Below are 19,849 nucleotides of genomic sequence, written 5' to 3' on the forward strand. Positions count from 1 at the left end.
GCCCTAAGCCCCTCACATATCCCTACTATTTGGTTGCAAAACTACTATACTATAATTAAAAATGCAAATTTTACAACTTCAAAAGCTCACAGAGGAAATATACCTGCAACAAAAGTGCAACTAGATTACACAAAACAACAAACATGCTCTGTTACAAGTACTACTATCAATGGTTCTAATGAAAATGGGACATACATACATTCGACAGTCCAAATGAAAAACATGACACATGCCACGGTCCAAATGAAAAATACAAGATGCTCGGTCAACAAAAGTCAACAGTCCATCACATTTGATCGGCGAATGCTCCGAGACATGTTTGCGGGCTGCACAAAGTGGAGGAGACTTGTGGCAGCAAAGCGTGGTCATCTGTCTTCCGCGAGATCAGGTCCCTATAATAAACATATGAAAAAACTAAACATATCAAAAATATGGAGCCACTTTATGCATCAAGCTTCTGCGTGCAACCTTGGATGTTCATAAGCTGATTATGCGTGCTAAAAGAATTACCTTAGAACGTTTACATGTTTAAACCGTGTCATCATGTTAGCTTTTATGCATAACAACTATTCAATTTATATGCAGATCGGTATGTGCCGCTCATAAATGAACATGTATTTAGTAACTCAACACCGAGACCTTTTTGCCTTGACATGCATTGTATGTACAGCCAGGATATATCAAATAAATGAAAATAGCTAAACTGTAAAATAGCGTAACCGGCGCTCCTTTGCTATTGATGACACCACTATAACCATTTTATGAAATATAGTGGAGAAAGAAGGCTTAGTATTCACCATATACTGAGATTGTTACATAACATACTTGGTGTTCACAATGCAATGAAAAGAAGTAATTAGATCTTGTTGCAGCTAATACTTCAGCACAAGCCAGTAGGCATAAACAGATTACACGGACAGGATATTAACCAGAAATAATAACTATGTTTTCGTAAAAAGCTCTACTACTGTGCAGAATGAAAATGAAAATGAAGTTCTGCTCATAAAACTAGATATTATATATCTCAAAATAGAGAGAAGTACTAGTGCAGGCTTCAGAACATGGATCACAGGAGCTAGATGAAAAGATGGATGCATAAGAAGCTAGCTCCATAATTTCCTTGCTTAAATAATGAGAAACTACTAACAGAATTTCATTTCTTAGATGTTTAACAAATTTTTATATTGTATTATATAATCTGAGCATAGAAGATAGTACTGGCAGACTAGACTAGACGACACATATAATCAGAGAGTAGAGAACCAGTGTTGCCACAAATGAGAACTAATGTTCCCATAAATTAAACTAGAACCAACTAAACTAGAGCCATATAGACTAGATGTCAGATATAACATATAACTTTTCTGCCAACAATGGAATCAGGAATACAAGTGAGCACAACATATCTCAACTAAAATTTTTGTTAACACGCAACACTGAACTGAACATTCAGTTCACAGTACAATGCACTCAAAGTTCAGAATTTGACATTGCCATCTGTCAAACAAGGCCATTCACTCAATAAACAACAAGAAAATCCAGGGGATCAAACACACATTTGGCTCTACCATCTGTACCGAAACAGGGGATCAAACCCACACGCTTTTGCTGAAAACCCAAAGTTACCAAGCCAAAAGGGCATTGGTTAGCAGGCACACAGTCTGACTACATGGCAACACCATGGCCAGGAGGGAGGATGGAGACTTGGCCTTCTACTTCTTAGTCAGTGGGCGGTCACCAGCTCCACCAGCACCCCAGCAGCACACGACACGGTGCGACAGTGGGCGCGGCATAGATCATCTGCAGGCCGGAACAGAGATCACTACTTGCCTTGTTCTACTAGGAAGCGATGCAACCGGACTGAGTGGCATGGACACTACTTGCAGAGAGATAAACAGAGCACTGCTACTGCCACTACTTGCAGAGAGATAAGCAGAGCCAACAGTAGCCTAGGAGGAGGAGGGGGAGGAGGAGGAGGAGGAGAACTTGGTGATGGCCTAGGTGCCCACAGAGACGGCGTGCTTGGCGAGCTCGCTGAGGAGGACGAGGCGACAGCCATGGCCGGGGGTGGAAGAAACCTAGATGATGAGGGGAAAGGGGGTAGGCGAGGAGAGTGGAGACGAGGACTTACAGCCGGGGGTATGCCGGAGGCCCGCGTCGAGTCATCGGTCGGCGGCGTCTTGAGAGGAGTCAGGCGGCGGCCGTGTCGTCTCCTCCGAATCCTCGAGCGGTCGAGCCCCTCTTCAAGGGTTGAAAACCACATGGAAAGTGGGTATCGAAGGGGGATCAGAGGGGTTGGGCCACGGAATCCTCGCGTACCAAACGGGCCGTCGCGGTTTTGCGCTGTTTCTGGGCCAAACAGAAAAAGAAACTCGACGGATTTAAACAAATCAAAACTAAAAAAACTCATGACTAGTCGATATTTATAGGTAAAAAAAGAAACAATCAATCTAAAACCAATAATCTTAAATTAAAAAAGAGCAGTTCGATGTTTATTAGGAAAATGAATTTTTGCATTTCTAAAAATAAAAACCAAGAAGTTCAAATTAAAATAACAGAGCAGTTAGATGTTTATAAAAAAGTAAGTATTTCTGTTTATAATATAAAATCAAGAAGTTCAAGTTAAATAATAGAGATATTAATGTTTATAGAAAACATAATTTTCTCATTTCATAAAATAAATAACAACTTCAAATTAAAATAACAGACCAGTTCCATATTTACAAAAAACACCAGTTTTCCTATTTCTAAATACAAAACCAAGAAGTCCAAATTAAAATAACTGAGTAGTTCAATGTTTATAAAAAATACATTTTACGTTTCCAAAATAAAGTTAAGAGTTTGAAATTAAAATAAATATATTATTTCGATATTTATTAAAAACGGATATTTCCTATTTCTAAAATTAAACAAGAAGTATAAATGAAAACAAAGAATAGTTGGATGTTTATAAAAAAATGGATTTACATGTTCGAAAAACAAAGGAAAACGATGTAGTTTTTGGCGTTCTTTTAAAACAGCTCATAAATGGTGATGAATTTTTTTAAAAAAATGTCTACATGAAAAGTTGCTTACGTTCATAAGAGTTCCGATGGTATATCATACACGTTGTTCCAGTAAACCATTCAAAGTTTGGTGTATACAGTTTGTAACGAGTTATACCGTATTAAAAATGATATTAAACAACCAAAAATTTAGGAAAATGTTGAACATGAAAAAGTTGCATATTTTCGACAGATTTTCAACGTTGTATCGTTTGCTCAATTTTTTATGAGCGGTTGAGGTGTTACGGCTAGGAAACAACACAAAAAACAAAGTGAAGTTCAAACAGGAGTGCGACCAAAATTCAAAGTATGTACATAGTGCTTGAGCACTTTGTTTTCGTCACAAACGCAGCATGCATGTTGTCGCCGTTTTTTGAATAACTTCAAAGTAAAAATGTTTCGCATTTTATTAGGTTTCCAATGGTATACCATTTGCACCATTCCGGGAAAGCATCTAAAAATAATGGATTCAAAATATATTTCTTGAAATTTAAAATACAAATTAAACTGTAGGGAGTTGGGAGGAAAGTTCATCTAAAAATAATGGATTCAAAATAAATTTCTTGAAATTTAAAATACAAATTAAACTGTAGGGAATTGGGAGGAAAGTTATACACAAAAATGTTTTGCATTTGCACCGTCTTCCAACGCCGTATAATTTGCTATATTCCGGCAAACCTTTTAGATATTAAACAAAAATACGGTCTCATTCAAATTCCGTATTTTATGAATTCCATTTAAATCTTCCAGAATTGGAAAAAATGTTCTACATGAAAGATTAGCGCAATTTCACAAGATTTCCAACGCCATATCATTTCCGCCATGCCAATAAACCATTTAGAAATTAGCTAAAAGATATGATCCTTCCTGTTTTGTTTGAAATTTTTTGTCATTTTTCAAATTGCTCCAAAACCATGGAAAATTTGGAAAACTTTCTATATGTAAGATGAGTGAATTTGCAACACTTTCCAATGCTATGTCATTTGCCTCGTACGAATAAATCGTTTGAAAATGAGGATAAAAATACGAATCATGTTTCTCCGGGAGAAAAACAGAGTGAAGTACAAACAGACACTCCACCAAAATTCAAATTCAGCATAGGGTGTGTTTCGAAAATTGTTTTCGTGACATAGACAACACACATGATCCTACTATTTTCATAATTACGTAAAAAAAGCTAGGAATTAGAGAAAACTTTCTACATGTAATACTTTCGCATTTTCGATAACTTTACTGGTACATCATTCGCCCCATCCCGAGAAGGTTTCAAAATTACGGCTTCAAAGCGAATTCTGCCGTTTTCAGAATTCACTTAAAACCGCAACCAATTGGGAGAAATTTTTTATACCAAAACAAATTGCATTTTTTTTCAAGCTTTTCAACGCCATCTATGCTGAAACCGCTCCGTCGCATGAATCACACCGTGGCTGTGGATACCCAAACTTCCACCCGTAAAAGCGCATGGCACGCTCACTTCTTCAACGCAATGCAGCTTGGCATGGGGAGCGCGGTGGAGACGCTGTGCGGGCAGGCGTACGGCGCGAACAAGTTCGACATGCTGGGCATCTACATGCAACGCTCCACCGTCCTTCTCATGGCGACCGGCATCCCACTCGCCGTCATCTACGTCTTCTGCCGTCCCATCCTCATCCTCCTTGGACAGACACCGGAGATCGCCCGCGCTGCCGCCATCTTTGTGTATGGCCTCATTCCGCAGATCTTTGCCTACGCGGCAATCTTTCCCATCCAAAAGTTCATGCAGGCACAGAGCATCATGGCTCCCAGCGCATACATCTCAGCGGGAACGCTCGGCGTCCACCTTGTACTCAGCTACCTCCTTGTCTACAAATTCGGCCTGGGGCTCCTGGGGGTCTCGCTCATGCTGAGCGTCAGCTGGTGGATCATCGTGGTCGCTCATTTCGTCTACATCATGAATAGCAATCGATGCCGGCTCACGTGGTCTGGATTCTCCGTCGAGGCATTCTCCGGTCTGCCAAAGTTTTTTAAGCTGTCCCTTGCATCTGCTGTCATGATCTGTCTCGAGAATTGGTACTTCCAGATACTCGTCCTCACTGCTGGCCTCCTCGAGGATCCCGAAATTGCCCTCGCGTCGCTCACTGTCTGGTAATTAATTTTAATGAAACTTGTCTAGCTAGTAGTAACTACCTATACTGATTGCCTGCTTAATTTCTTGAGATGATGACGCAATGCAATACATCTTGCTGTCCTTGTACTTGCGCGTTTGCAGCATGACCATTTCGGGGTGGGTGTTCATGATTTCAATTGGATGCAACGCAGCAGCAAGGTAATTAAAGATAATCTTAGCTACCTATCTCTTGCAGTATGCCAAAATAGGAAGTGTAACAACTTAATTCGAGTGTGTGTTCTACGATACAGCGTCAGGGTGAGCAATGAGCTTGGCGCTGGGAACCCCAAGTCAGCCGCGTTCTCCGTGGTGGTAGTGACGATGCTGACGTTCATCCTATCGGTGATAATCGCAGTGGTCATTCTTCTCTTCCGTGACAAAATCAGCTACATCTACACCGGCGGCGAGGATGTGTCGGCAGCAGTGTCCAAGCTGACGCCGCTGCTCGCGCTCACCCTCGTTCTCAACGGCATCCAACCCGTACTGTCAGGTACACAGAAACATAAAGAGAACATAAACGCCCCTTCGGCGTTCGGCATTAGACAAAAAACAACTGAATATATCATTGGATTCTATACAGGCTGATGGGGCATTTTATAAGCAGGGGTAGCCGTCGGCTGTGGATGGCAAGCCTTCGTGGCCTACGTCAATGTTGGCTGCTACTATGTCGTGGGCGTCCCCCTTGGCTGCCTACTCAGCTTCTACTTTGACCTCGGCACTGCGGTAATTAAGGCTTCCGTGCATGGCTTACTCTTATTCAATTGATGCAATTTTCTGTTATATGAGAGAGGTGATTGACACAAAATCGCAGGGCTTATGGAGTGGTATGATTGGAGGCACCCTAATTCAGAGCATGATACTGATGTGGGTTATCTTCAGAACAGATTGGAACAAAGAGGTACATATGGGTTCACCTGCAATGAGTTTCACTGAAACTGAAGGTTACATAGTCGTTTGAAGACAATAATACTCTATCTGATACGAGTTTTGAACCAACATTAATACGATCGATATTATAATGAATATGCTAGACATTGCACAGTTAGAAACCAATATGCACCGTACTCAGATTAAAACATTCTATTTATATTCTTTGTAAAGGGCATCGCATAAGATAGTCACCTTGTTTTCCCAAACAAACAAAAAAAGATGGTCACTTTGTTGTCTACTCCCTCCATCCCAAAATATGTGTCGTGCCATTAGTTCACATAACTTATGAACTAAAGCCAGGACCTTATTTTAGGAGATAGGGAGTATAAGATAAACCCTCCAAGAGTGACCTTCTGATTTAATTGCAGGTGGCCGTAGCGACGGAACGATTGGACAGGTGGGAAGAGAAGACACCTCTATTAGCTGGGCAAAAATGAAACATGGATGTGAATTTTATTGTAACCTTCCACATATTTTGTACAAGTCGATCTCCCTAATGTGTAAAATGCATGAAGTATCATCGTCATGAAATTCACCATCGAGTGAAATTTCATATTCCAAATTACATCATCTCTGATGTTCATGGTTTCAAAAGTGCAGCATCATCCTATATAACTAAATAGGTGATTCCCATTTCTTTATTACCATATTCCTTGACAGGCAAACATGGCCTCAGCATACAATGAAATAGGGCCATCTCAACGGACGCGCTATTCTGCACCAGGGCTTTGATGAGCCCGACAGTGAACAGTAAAATTATTTTAAATAACAATAAAAAATTGTGTTGCAAGATGCTGTTGTGCATGATGTCCATACAAAATTTGTTTAAGTTTGAACACTCGAGGAGCTCGTGGCATAAAACACATATTCCAGGCGTCCGAGAAACTTTTGAAAGAACACTGTTCACATTCATTTTTTTTGCCATGAGCTCCTCGAATATCCAAACAACCTGAAATTTTAATCACGCATTTGAGCATCTTGCACCACAAAAAACATAGGAGTGAAAAGGCGTAGCCATGTCCATTCTATTATGCTACTAAGATTCAATACTTATTGTATAAATATGCTTGGATTTTCGTAGGGAGGATGTCCCCGTTAGTACTGCGTTTATTGCTTTGATTCCCAAAAAGGATAGTCCAGAAACACCCAGTGACTATAGGCATGCATGTATCCTTGGTTAGTATTGTTAGACATGCCTTCGGCTTTCACGGATAACCAACCCAATCTATAATGGTTCCTTCCCGTGTCGCTCCCACGAGCGACCGGAGAAAACCATAGCCGCCGCTGCCTCCTCTAGCCCCCAACTCTCCTCCCCTCTGCCCGCCGCTATCGGATCTCGCTAACGGGCAAAGCTCGGTCTGTGTGGGGCCTCCTCAACCCTCTGCATGGTGGCGGGCGGCGTATGATGACATCAATGGGCTGGGGTGCTCTGCTTTGTGGGATGTGGCGTACGCGGCTGCATTGTCAGCGTGTAGGGCTGCATGGTGACGGGCTGACGGTGATGTCACGTGCATGTGGTTGCAGAGACCGCGCATGCCTGTGGTGGCGGTGGCGGCACAGGTCGGGGGTCCTAGATCTGACGGTTAGTCCCCGATGGGGCGCAGGATCCTCTGCAAGAGGCGGGTGCTTGGAGAGAAAAAGTGTGGCCCGGTGTAAAAAAGCTGAAAAGATGGAGGGAAGAATAGAGATGCATGGCATGTATATGTATTGCTTGATGAGGCCCACTAGTGGTAGCTTGCATTGGGAGAAAAAAAATCAATATACATGCCTCAAACTACTTTTTATTATATGACATCTATATTCATTAAACCCGTTAAGCTACGGTGAAGGGCGGCCACCCAACTATGCCATGTGGTGCAAGTTAGTTGGCTGCAATGAGAAATCTTTTGGTATTCTTTTCAGATGAAGATGTGAATTATTTTTTAAATGATTTTTTTTCTTTTTAGATGGAGGTGAGGACCTCTGGTATTTTAGGAGGTTTATGCAAAGTGGTACTTGCACATAGGCTGCAGTGGTAATTTTTCTTTTTTACTTCTTTTTTTAAATGAAGGTGAGGATATTTTTTTTTCTAAAGTGTTTTTCTAGACGAAGGCGAACTTTATATTTTTTAAATAAAAATATACACACAGCTTTCTTTCAAGGGACGCCCCAGAATGATGCCCCAACTACTAGTATACCATAATTGTACATCATGCCCTCATGGACATCGGAGGCCATCAGCGCGGTGAGGAACGCCCGTCGCCCTGGCTCGATCGGACAGGAGCAAAGTGCCAGGCATGCATCAGCGCGGGGCGCACAGCCGCACACACACATAGGACGGCGTGGAGGGCGTGAATGCCCCCCTAAAAAAATGTGCGCGCTATACTAAAAGAATAATATTTTTTCCCTAAAAAAATAATATTTTGTGTGCGCTATTTTAGACATTGTTACAACCCACTGTCTCATGATTCCGCTGGAAACCGCTTGCTGCTATCCATCTTGGTGCACAATGCACAGTTAGAAACCAATATGCACCGTACTCGGATTAAAACGTTCTATTTATATTCTTTGTAAAGGGCATCGCATAAGATAGTCACCTTGTTTTCTCAAACAGACAAAAAAGATGGTCACTTTGTTGTCTACTTTCTCCATCCCAAAATATGTGTCGTGCCACTAGTTCACATAACTTATGAACTAAAGTCCCCCGCAAAAAAAAGAACTTATGAACTAAAGCCAGGACACTTTATTTTGGGAGATAGGGAGTATAAGATAAACACTCCAAAGAGTGACCTTCTGATTTAATTGCATGTGGCCGTAGCAACGGAACGATTGGACAGGTGGGAAGGGAAGACGCCTCTATTAGCTGGGCAAAAATGAAACATGGATGTGAATTTTTATTGTAACCGTCCACATATTTTGTAAGTCGACCTCACTAATGTGTAAAATGCATGAAGTATCATCCTCATGAAATTCACCATCGAGTGAAATTTCATATTCCAAATTAGAGTAAATTGCTCAAAGCCACCACATTTGTGGCTAGGATACTGAAAAACTACCGCTTTTGTTAAAAATAACAGAAGACCAACAACTCTGCGTCAAGTGAGTAACAAATTGTACTGATTCGATATTGAGCCGTGTCTAACAGCAAAACTGATGGGTGGGACCCATCTGTCTGGACTGATGTGGCGAAGACTTGTCATAGTCAAAGTTTGACCTGATGATGTGGAGGGGAGGGGGTCCCACTTGTAAATCTCACACCTCCTCCTTCCTCAATTTTTCTCTCCCTAAACTTCTCACAGGCCACCAAAAAAACTTTCCTTTCCCTCCCAAGCCCCTCGCGCGGGTGGCTCTGGAGGCGCCAACCCTAGCCCAGTGAGCGCCCCCTCCTCGAGCTCCCCTAGCCGTCGCCGCCGCCGACGGTGGCGGCGCCCGGCCGTCAAAGACGGCGGGCAAAGTCTGGCGCGCCCCGACGGGCCTCCCATCGCGGGGAGTGGCGTCAAGCGGGCGACACGGTGGTCGCTCCGGCAATGAGGCGGGTGGCGTGGCAGGCGGCGGGGTGCGCATGGGAAGGCGGAGCACGACCGCGCGCTTGTGGAGGAGGTGTATGTGCGCGGCAGCCCACCCGGTCATGGAGGCGGCTGATCCCGGAGGGGACGGCACGCCCGGTCATGGAGGCACCAGATCTCGGCTAGGTGGGCTGCGCTAGCGGCGGTCGAGAGCTGTTGCGCTGGACGGGGTGCGTTGGCCTCCTGGTGAAGCCCATGTGGGGATGCTGCTGGCGAGTGGAAGGAGGAGGAGATGGCGGTGCTGGATATGAGATTGATCTTGGAACAACGGCTCTCGGCAGGGAGCTCCATCCGACGGCATTGGTTTTCCTCTGTTCGTGGGTTCAAGGCATCGAGGTTTGCTCTCTGTGCGTGGCTGTCCGGCAAGAGTGGCGCATTCAGCCATTTCTTAAGGCGCCGGCGGCCCCTCGCCGTGTTGGTTTTGGGTCGGGAAGGTGGTCTGGAGTTGCTTTCCCCTGCCGTGCGGGAGGCGGATGATGGTCTGAGTGCCCTCGGCCGTGCTGGGCATTGGTGTTCTGCGATGCTACATCCATGATGGCGAGGTGCTGCGGCGGCGGCGGTGTGATCCTTTACAGATGAGTGGCCAATTCGTTGCGAGGGACGGGAAGAGGTGGGCGACATTACAGATGAAAATCCTGCCTGTCATTGGTCGATGCTGGCGACGACGACACCTGTGGGTATTGTTCACCTCCTTGGAGGCGTTGCTACGGTGTGTCGCCATCTTCCCCCTCTTGTTCGGATCGTCGTCTTCGGGAAAAGCCTAGGTCTTGGACCAGCGATGGCGGCGTTGTTGCGCCGTTTCTTTGTTGGGAGCATCGGGTGTGGAGACATGGCTTGGTGATTCTGTAATGCGGTCCTCCGGTGCATGTCGTTGGTCCGACTGGAGGTTCTGGGCGCAATGTACACCATTACCGGTGAGCTTAAGACGGTGGCTTTCTTGGGACCAGACGAGTCCCACCAACTACTCGCCATCTCCTCTTCGGCATTCAAGGGTGGTTGGTGCGTCGACTAGGGTAGTCCAATTGAAGTTATTACTCTTCGAGATGACCGATGTTGATCGCGATGCGGCTATGTTGCTCTGGTTAGGGCAGGCGCCTTTGCGTTGTGTATGTAATGTGTGCTGAGGCTTATCTTCGGATCAGCTTGGGTGTGGTGTTTGTCTACACTTGTTGTTCGCTTCTTGTAATTGTCTTCTGCCTTCTTTAAAAATATGGTACGCCTTTGGCGTAATCTCCAAAAAAAAACTTCTCACTGATACGTCTCCGTCGTATCTATAATTTTTGTTTGTTCCATGCCAATATTATTCAACTTTCATATACTTGTGGCAACTTTTTATACTATTTTTTGGGACTAACATATTAATCCAGTGCCCAGTGCCAGTTCCTGTTTGTTGCATGTTTTATGTTTCGCAGAAACCCAATATCAAACAGAATCCAAACGGGATAAAAATGGACGGAGAATTATTTTGGAATATTTGGGATTTTCCGGAGGAAGAATCAACGCGAAACGGTGCCCGAGGTGGCCAGGAGATAGTGGGCATGCCCTCCCCCCGGGCGTGCCTGGCACTCTCCTGGGCTACCCGTAAGGCGGTTAACGCTCTTCTTTTGCGCAAGAAAGCTAATTTTACGAGAAAAATCTGGGCGAAAGATTCACCCCAATCGGAGTTACGGATCTCCGGATATAAAAGAAACGGTGAAGGGGCAGAATTTGAGAAACGCAGAAACAGAGAGATAGATCCAATCTTGGAGGGGCTCTCGCCCCTCCCAAGCCATGGGAGCCAAGGACTAGAGGGGAAACCCTTCTCCCATCTAGGGAGAAGGTCAAGGAAGAAGAAGAAAAAGGGGGGCTCTCTCCCCTTTGCTTCCGGTGGCGCCGGAACACCGTCGGGGGCCATCATCATCACCGCGATCTTCACTAACACCTCCGCCATCTTCACCAACATCTCCATCACCTTCCCCCATCTATATTCAGCGGTCCACTCTCCCGCAACCCGTTGTACCCTCTACTTGAACATGGTGCTTTATGCTTCATATTATTATCCAATGATGTGTTGCCATCCTATGATGTCTGAGTAGATTTTCATTGTCCTATCGGTGATTGATGAATTGTTATGATTGGTTTGAGTTGCATGTTTCATTATTGGTGTTGTCCTATGGTGCTCTCTGTGTCGCGCAAGCGTGAGGGATTCCCGCTGTAGGGTTTGCAATATGTTTATGATTTGCTTATGGTGGGTGGCGTGAGTGACAGAAGCACATACCCGAGTAAGTAGGTTGTTTGCATATGGGATAAAGGGGACTTGATACTTTAATGCTATGGTTGGGTTTTACCTTAATGATCTTTAGTAGTTGCGGATGCTTGCTAGAGTTCCAATCATAAGTGCATATGATCCAAGAAGAGAAAGTATGTTAGCTTATGCCTCTCCCTCAAATAGAATTGCAATAGTGATTACCGGTCTAGTAAAGTAGTCAATTGCTTAGGGACAATTTCACAACTCCTACCACCACTTTTCCATACTCGCTATATTTACTTTATTATTTATTTATCTAAACAGCCCCTACTTTTTATTTACGTGTTCTTTATTATCTTGCAAACCTATCCTATGACACCTACAAAGTACTTCTAGTTTCATACTTGTTCTAGGTAAAGTGAACGTCAAGCATGCGTAGAGTCGTATCAGTGGCCGATAGGACTTGAGAGAGTATTTGTTCTACCTTTAGCTCCTCGTTGGGTTCGACACTCTTACTTATCGAATGAGGCTACAACTATCATGTATACTTGCAGGTTATCAAGACCTTTTTCTGGCGCCGTTGCCGGGGAGTCATAGCGTGGGGTGAATATTCTCGTGTGTGCTTGTTTGCTTTATCACTAAGTAATTTTTATTTGCTGTTCCAAGTTGTTCTCTATCTTTAGTTATGGATATGGAACACGAAATACCAAAAAAAGGTGTACTTGCTACTCATGGAGATGGGGAACCTCCTAAAACCCTCGATGCTCGTTATGTTCAGGATATTATGTACTACTTTGATAATCCTGAGAAAACCCCATTCAATTATGTTATGGGAGTAACGTTGGATCAACGTGAATACTTTAGGGATTATCGCTTGACACAAAAAGGGAAACTATTATAGGATCAAATTTCTATGTTGCGTTGGTATGCTCGTCAACTATGCTTGATACATGATTATACTTGTTGCTCTAGGATGAAGGCTCCACACCTTCCCTTTTCATGCAAATTCAATGATAATGAAACCTTAGCTTCTTATGCTAATGGTAGATATGATTACTATGATGTGGAACAAATAGAAGAATTTGTTGCTTTTATGGGTGCTTATGAGATTGAATCCATGTTTAAAGCATTTGATGATTTTTATGATTCAGTTTATAAACCAGAAAATTTAGCTATACTTAGATATTGCTATGAAAATTATAAATACAATTACAATATTAATGCATTTATTGAGAAAGTCTCTGTTGTCCAAGAAGAGATTAATATTTTGCAGGAAGCTATGGAAGAAGAAATTGATGAAACTGTGAGCTCATTGGATGAAAAAGATGATGAGGAGCGCGAAGAACAAAAGGAGGAAGAACGGATTGATCACCCGTGCCCACCTTCTAATGAGAGTAACTCTTCAACTCATACATTGTTTAATCCCCCTTCGTTCTTATCGAAGGATGATTGCTATGATGATTGCTACGATCCCGTTGATTCTCTTGAAATATCCCTTTTCGATGATACTTGCTATGCTTGTGGCCAAGATGCCAATATGAATTATGCTTATGGAGATGAACTTGCTATAGTTCCTTATGTTAAACATGAAATTGTTGCTATTGCACCCACGCATGGTAGTCCTATTATCTTTTTGAATTCTCCCTACTACACTATATCAGAGAAGTTTGTGCTTACTAAGGATTATATTGATGGGTTGCCTTTTACCATTGCACATGATGATTTTGATGAATGTGATATGCATGTGCTTGCTGCTCCTACTTGCAATTATTATGAGAGAGGAACTATATCTCCACCTCTCTATGTTTCCAATATGATAAAATTGCAAGAAATTGTTTATACCATGCATTAGCCTTTACTATGTGTGCATGAATTGTTCTTTTATGACATGCCGATGCATAGGAAGAGAGTTAGACTTCGTTGTTGCATGATATATGTTACTTTGTGCTCACTACTAAATTACAAATCATTGTTAATTAAAATTGGCTTTGATATACCTTGGGTTCCGGGTGGATTCATTACTTGAGCACTATATGCCTAGCTTAATGGCTTTAAAGAAAGCGCTGCCAGGGAGACAACCCAGAAGTTTTAGAGAGTCATTTATTTCTATTGAGTGCTTTTATATAGTTTAAAAACAAAAAAATAAAGAGGGGAACCTAAAAACTTTTCAAAAAGGAAAGTGAAAGTAAGAAAGACAAGCATTGTTGAAGTGGGAGAGCTCCTTGAACTTTGGTTATGCTCACAGAAACTTTGTGAATCTTGATTATAGAAACTTTTCATCAAAAATAATTATCCCCTTGTACAATTCCATTGTATTATAAAAATAATGTGCGAAGGCTTGCGTTTAGGATGTTTACAATGCTTGTTGGTTTGTACGGTGTAGGACAGAAACTTTGGCTGTAGTGCGTGATTTTACATTTTTAACTGGAATGTCAAACGGTTCTGATTATTTTTGCAATTCCTTGCTATACAACTTTTTTATTTTTCATAATTTTGGTAGAATTTTTGGGGTACCAGAAGTATGGTGGATGTTCAGATTGCTACAGACTGTTCTGTTTTTGACAGATTCTGTTTTTGATGCATAGTTTGCTTGTTTTGATGAATCTATCAATTTATATTAGTGGATTAAGCCATGGAAAAGTTATACTACAGTAGAAACAATGCGAAAACAAAATATGAATTGGTTTGCTCCAGTACTTAGAGTGGTGATTTGCTTTATTATACTAACGGATCTTACCGAGTTTTCTGTTGAAGTTTTGTGTGGATGAAGTGTCTAATCGAGGAGGTCTCGATATGAGGAAAAAAAGAGAGGCAAGAGCTCAAGCTTGGGGATGCCCAAGGCACCCTAAGTAAATATTCAAGGAGACTCAAGGGTCTAAGCTTGGGATGCCCCGGAAGGCATCCCCTCTTTCTTCAACAAGTATCGGTATGTTTTCGGATTCGTTTCGTTCATGTGATATGTGCAATCTTGGAGCGTTGGAGCGTCTTTTGCATTTAGTTTTCACTTTTCTTCTATGCATCATGCTGGTATGAGATAGTCCTTGGTTGTTTTATATAATTCTCATTGCACTTCACTTAAATCTTTTGAGTATGGCTTTATAGAATGCTTCATGTGCTTCACTTATATCATTTGAAGTTTGGATTTCCTGTTTTTCTTCACATAGAAAACCGCCATTTGTAGAATGCTCTTTTGCTTCAATTATATTTGTTAGAGCGTGGGCATATCTTTTGTAGAAAGAATTAAACTCTCTTTCTTCACTTATATCAATTTAGAGAGATGACAGGAATTGGTCATTCACATGGTTAATCATAAAATCCTACATAAACTTGTAGATCGCTGAATATAATATGTTTGATTCCTTGCAATAGTTTTGCGATATAAAGGTGATAATATGTGGGAGGTACTTGTAGATGGTTGTGTTCAGTAAGGATGTTGGTGTTAAGGTTTGTGATTCCCGAAGCATGCACGTATGGTCAATTAACTATGTAACCAAATTGGCGCGCATTGTATTTTGATTGTTTATCTTTGCGTGAAGGTCGGGGGCGCGCGATGGTTAACTCCTACCAACCTCCCCCTAGGAGCATGCACGTAGTACTTTGTTTCAAGGGCTAATAAATTTTTGCAATAAGTATGTGAGTTCTTTATGACTAATGTTGAGTCCATGGATTATACGCACTCTCACCCTTCCATCATTGCTAGCCTCTTCGGTACCGTGCATTGCCCTTTCTCACCTCGAGAGTTCGTGCAAACTTCGCCGGTGCATCCAAACCCCGTGATACGATATGCTCTATCTCACATAAGCCTCCTTATATCTTCCTCAAAACAGCCACCATACCTACCTATCATGGCATTTCCATAGCCATTCCGAGATATATTGCCTTGCAACTTTCATCATCATCATATACATGACTTGAGCATTCATTGTCGTATTGCTTTGCATGATCGTAAGATAGCTAGCATGATGTTTTCATGGCTTGTCCATTTTTTGATGTCATTGCTATGCTAGATCATTGCACATCCCGGTACACCGCCGGAAGCATTCGTATAGAGTTATATCTTTGTTCTAGTATCGAGTTGTAATATTGAGTTGTAAGTAAATAAAAGTGTGATGATCATCACTATAGAGCATTGCCCCATGAAAAAAAAGAAAAAAAAAGGAAAGGCTAAAGAAGCCTAAATAAAAAAGGGGGCCAAAGAAGCCCACCCAAAAAAAGAAAAAGAAAAAAAAGAAAAAAAAAAGTAAAAGGGGCAATGTTACTATCCTTTTTCCACACTTGTGCTTCAAAGTAGCACCATGTTCTTCATATAGAGAGTCTCTTATGTTGTCACTTTCATATACTAGTGGGAATTTTTCATTATAGAACTTGGCTTGTATATTCGATCGATGGGCTTCCTCAAATGCCCTAGGTCTTCGTGAGCAAGCAAGTTGGATGCACACCCACTTAGTTTCAGTTTGAGCTTTCATACACTTATAGCTCTAGTGTATCCGTTGCATGGCAATCCCTACTCCTCGCATTGACATCAATTGATGGGCATCTCCATAGCCCGTTGATTAGCCGCGTTGATGTGAGAATTTCTCCCTTTTTGTCTTCTGCACATAACCTCCATCATCATATTATATTCCACCCATAGTGCTATATCCATGGCTCACGCTCATGTATTGCGTGAAAGTTGAAAAAGTTTGAGAATACTAAAGTATGAAACAATTGCTTGGCTGACACTGGGATAGGCATGAGGGGTACCTTGTGTTAAGAAAAGGGAGCATACTAGACTATATGATTTTTTAGGGATAACGTTCTGAAGCATTGATGTTTTGAAAGACATGATTGTTTGTTGGGATGCCCTAAGTATTATTGTTTTTATGTCAAATGATAGACTATTGCTTTGAATCACTCGTGTCTTAATATTCATGCCATTATTAGACATATAATCAAGATTATGCTAGGTAGCATTCCACATAAAAAATTATCTTTTTTATCATTTACCTACTCGAGGACGAGCATGAATTAAGCTTGGGGATGCTGATACGTCTCCGTCGTATCTATAATTTTTGATTGTTCCATGCCAATATTATTCAACTTTCATATACTTTAGGCAACTTTTTATACAATTTTTGGGGACTAACATATTGATTCAGTGCCCAGTGCCAGTTCCTATTTATTGCATGTTTTATGTTTCGCAGAAACCCAATATCAAACGGAATCCAAACGGGATAAAAACGGACGGAGAATTATTTTGGAATATTTGGGATTTTCTGGAGGAAGAATCAACGCAAAACAGTGCCCGAGGTGGCCAGGATATAGGGGCGCGCCCTCCCACTTGGGCGCGCCTGGCACTCTCCTGGGCCACCCATAAGGCGGTTGACGCTCTTCTTTTGCCACAAGAAAGCTAATTTTACGAGAAAAATCTGGGCGAAAGATTCACCCCAATCGGAGTTACGGATCTCCGGATATAAAAGAAACAGTGAAGGGGCAGAATCTGAGAACGCAGAAACAGAGAGATAGATCCAATCTTGGAGGGGCTCTCGCCCCTCCCAAGCCATGGGAGCCAAGGACTAGAGGGGAAACCCTTCTCCAAACTAGGGAGAAGGTCAAGGAAGAAGAAGAAGAAGAAGGGGGGCTCTCTCCCCCTTGCTTCCGGTGGCGCCGGAACGCCGCCGGGGGCCATCATCATCACCGCGATCTTCACCAACACCTCCGCCATCTTCACCAACATCTCCATCACCTTCCCCCATCTATATTCATCGGTCCACTCTCCCGCAACCCCCTGTACCCTCTACTTGAACATGGTGCTTTATGCTTCATATTATTATCCAATGATGTGTTGCCATCCTATGATGTCTGAGTAGATTTTCGTTGTCCTATCGATGATTGATGAATTCCTATGATTGGTTTGAGTTGCATGTTTCATTATTGGTGTTGTCCTATGGTGCTCTCCGTGTCACGCAAGCGTGAGGGATTCCCGTTGTAGGGTTTGCAATATGTTTATGATTTTCTTATGGTGGGTGGCGTAAGTGACAGAAGCACATACCCGAGTAAGTAGGTTGTTTGCGTATGGGATAAAGGGGACTTGATACTTTAATGCTATGGTTGGGTTTTACCTTAATGATCTTTAGTAGTTGCGGATGCTTGCTAGAGTTCCAATCATAAGTGCATATGATCCAAGAAGAGAAAGTATGATAGCTTATGCCTCTCCCTCAAATAGAATTGCAATAGTGATTACCGGTCTAGTAAAGTAGTCAATTGCTTAGGGACAATTTCACAACTCCTACCACCACTTTTCCATACTCGCTATATTTACTTTATTGTTTATTTATCTAAACAGCCCCTACTTTTTATTTACATGTTCTTTATTATCTTGCAAACCTATCCTATCACACCTACAAAGTACTTCTAGTTTCATACTTGTTCTAGGTAAAGCGAACGTCAAGCGTGCGTAGAGTCGTATCAGTGGCCGATAGGACTTGAGAGAGTATTTGTTCTACCTTTAGCTCCTCGTTGGGTTCGACACTCTTACTTATCAAAAGATGCTACAACTATCCCGTATACTTGCGGGTTATCACACACCGGCTCCATCTCCCCAAGCCTGCCGGCAAGCCCCACCGGACCTGAAGAAGGGGCGTCCCCCGGAAAGCCCCGCCTCGCGCCCACCAGACCTGAAGCATGGGCGCCACCGGAAAGCCCCGCCTCGCACTCGCTGGACCTGAAGGAGTGGCGCCCGCTGGCAAGCCCCGCTATCGCCCGCTGTTAAGCCCTGCCCAGCGTCCATGCCCGATTTCCCTAGCATGCCCGAGCCACTGCTCCTCTGGCTTCCCCCACGGCAGAGTCGGCAGTTGCGGCGGCACAACCGTGCATGTCGGGGCCGTTTAAGGTCTACCCCCGCTTGCTTTTGCTCTCACGACCGTCGCTTGTTGCTGCTTCCGCTGCCGCTTGCTGCTGCTCTCGATGCCGCCTCTTGCTTTTGCTTCTGCTGCCATCACTTGCTGCTTCTCCCACCACCGCTTGCTGCTACTCCTGTGGCTGCCACAGATCCACCCGTGATGCGGACGACAGCGCAAGCTCACCGGAGCAGATTAGAGGGGAGGAAGAACAATAGGAGGGGAAATAAGATGTGTGGCTGACAGGCAGGACCCCATCCACCTCAGTAGGTCAATAGATTGACTAGGAGTAGTCCTTGCCACATCAACACGATAGACAGGCCCCACATGTCAGTTTTGTTGTTAGACGCGGTAGGTTCTGAATTAGTGCAATTTGTTACTTACTTGTCGTAGTGTTTGGTGGTTTTTTGTAGTTTTCAACAAAAGCGGTGATTTTCTAGTACTCTAGACACAAATGTGGTGGTTTTGAGCACTTTACACACCAAATTACATCATCGCTGGTGTTCATGGTTTCAAAAGTGCAGCATATCATCCTATATAACTAAATAGGTGATCCCATTTCTTTATTACCATTTTTCTTGACAGGCAAACATGACCTCAGCATACAATGAAATAGGTTCATTTCAATGGCCGCGCTATTCTACACCGGGGCTTCGATGAGCCAGACAGTGAACAGTAAAATTATTTTAAATAGCAAAAAAAAAATTGTGTCGCAAGATGCTGATGTGCATGATGTCCGTACAAAATTTGGTTAAGAGCATCTACAGCCGGATTTGGCAAATCTGGCCCCTCAAACTCCCACGGACGCGCCCGGGCACTGACCGAGCACCCCTCAAATGTTGCGCCACACATCCATATACCACAAGTTTCAATTCTCAAATCCATGCAATCCATGCACGTCAATAATATGGTAAAAACTATTCGAATGCCCAAGTTCGAAACAAAGCAAAGCAAGTCATAGTTCAAACCGGACATGGCAAAAAAAATCAATATCTGAGCGTGACAGATGGCCTCGGATCACTGGCTGGGGGCGTCCTGCTCCAACTGCATTCGGGCTGCCTCCTCCGCCTGCATCCGGA

At 43.0% G+C, this 19,849-nt stretch overlaps 1 protein-coding gene across 2 annotated transcripts in view; it reads left to right on the plus strand.

Moving 5' to 3' along the window:
- The window catches only part of LOC123072153 (protein DETOXIFICATION 40), an 8,034-nt gene extending 1,320 nt beyond the window's left edge, over positions 1-6,714 (plus strand). Inside the window, exons 2-7 of one of the 2 annotated variants that reach the window (XR_006434865.1) lie at positions 4,537-5,168; positions 5,293-5,349; positions 5,442-5,680; positions 5,771-5,913; positions 6,002-6,088; positions 6,489-6,530. Coding sequence is in view for 1 of the 2 variants with exons in the window: in XM_044495715.1 (XP_044351650.1) it covers positions 4,537-5,168; positions 5,293-5,349; positions 5,442-5,680; positions 5,795-5,913; positions 6,002-6,088; positions 6,489-6,557 (1,203 nt within the window). In the remaining variant the exon portion in view is untranslated. Of the gene's footprint in view, positions 1-4,536; positions 5,169-5,292; positions 5,350-5,441; positions 5,681-5,770; positions 5,914-6,001; positions 6,089-6,488 lie in introns of both variants that reach the window. The other variant, XM_044495715.1, reaches the window with a different exon arrangement.
- The last annotated feature ends 13,135 nt before the right edge of the window (positions 6,715-19,849 follow it).

Source organism: Triticum aestivum, chromosome 3B, assembly GCF_018294505.1.
Source record: "Triticum aestivum cultivar Chinese Spring chromosome 3B, IWGSC CS RefSeq v2.1, whole genome shotgun sequence".
NCBI lineage: Eukaryota > Viridiplantae > Streptophyta > Magnoliopsida > Poales > Poaceae > Triticum > Triticum aestivum.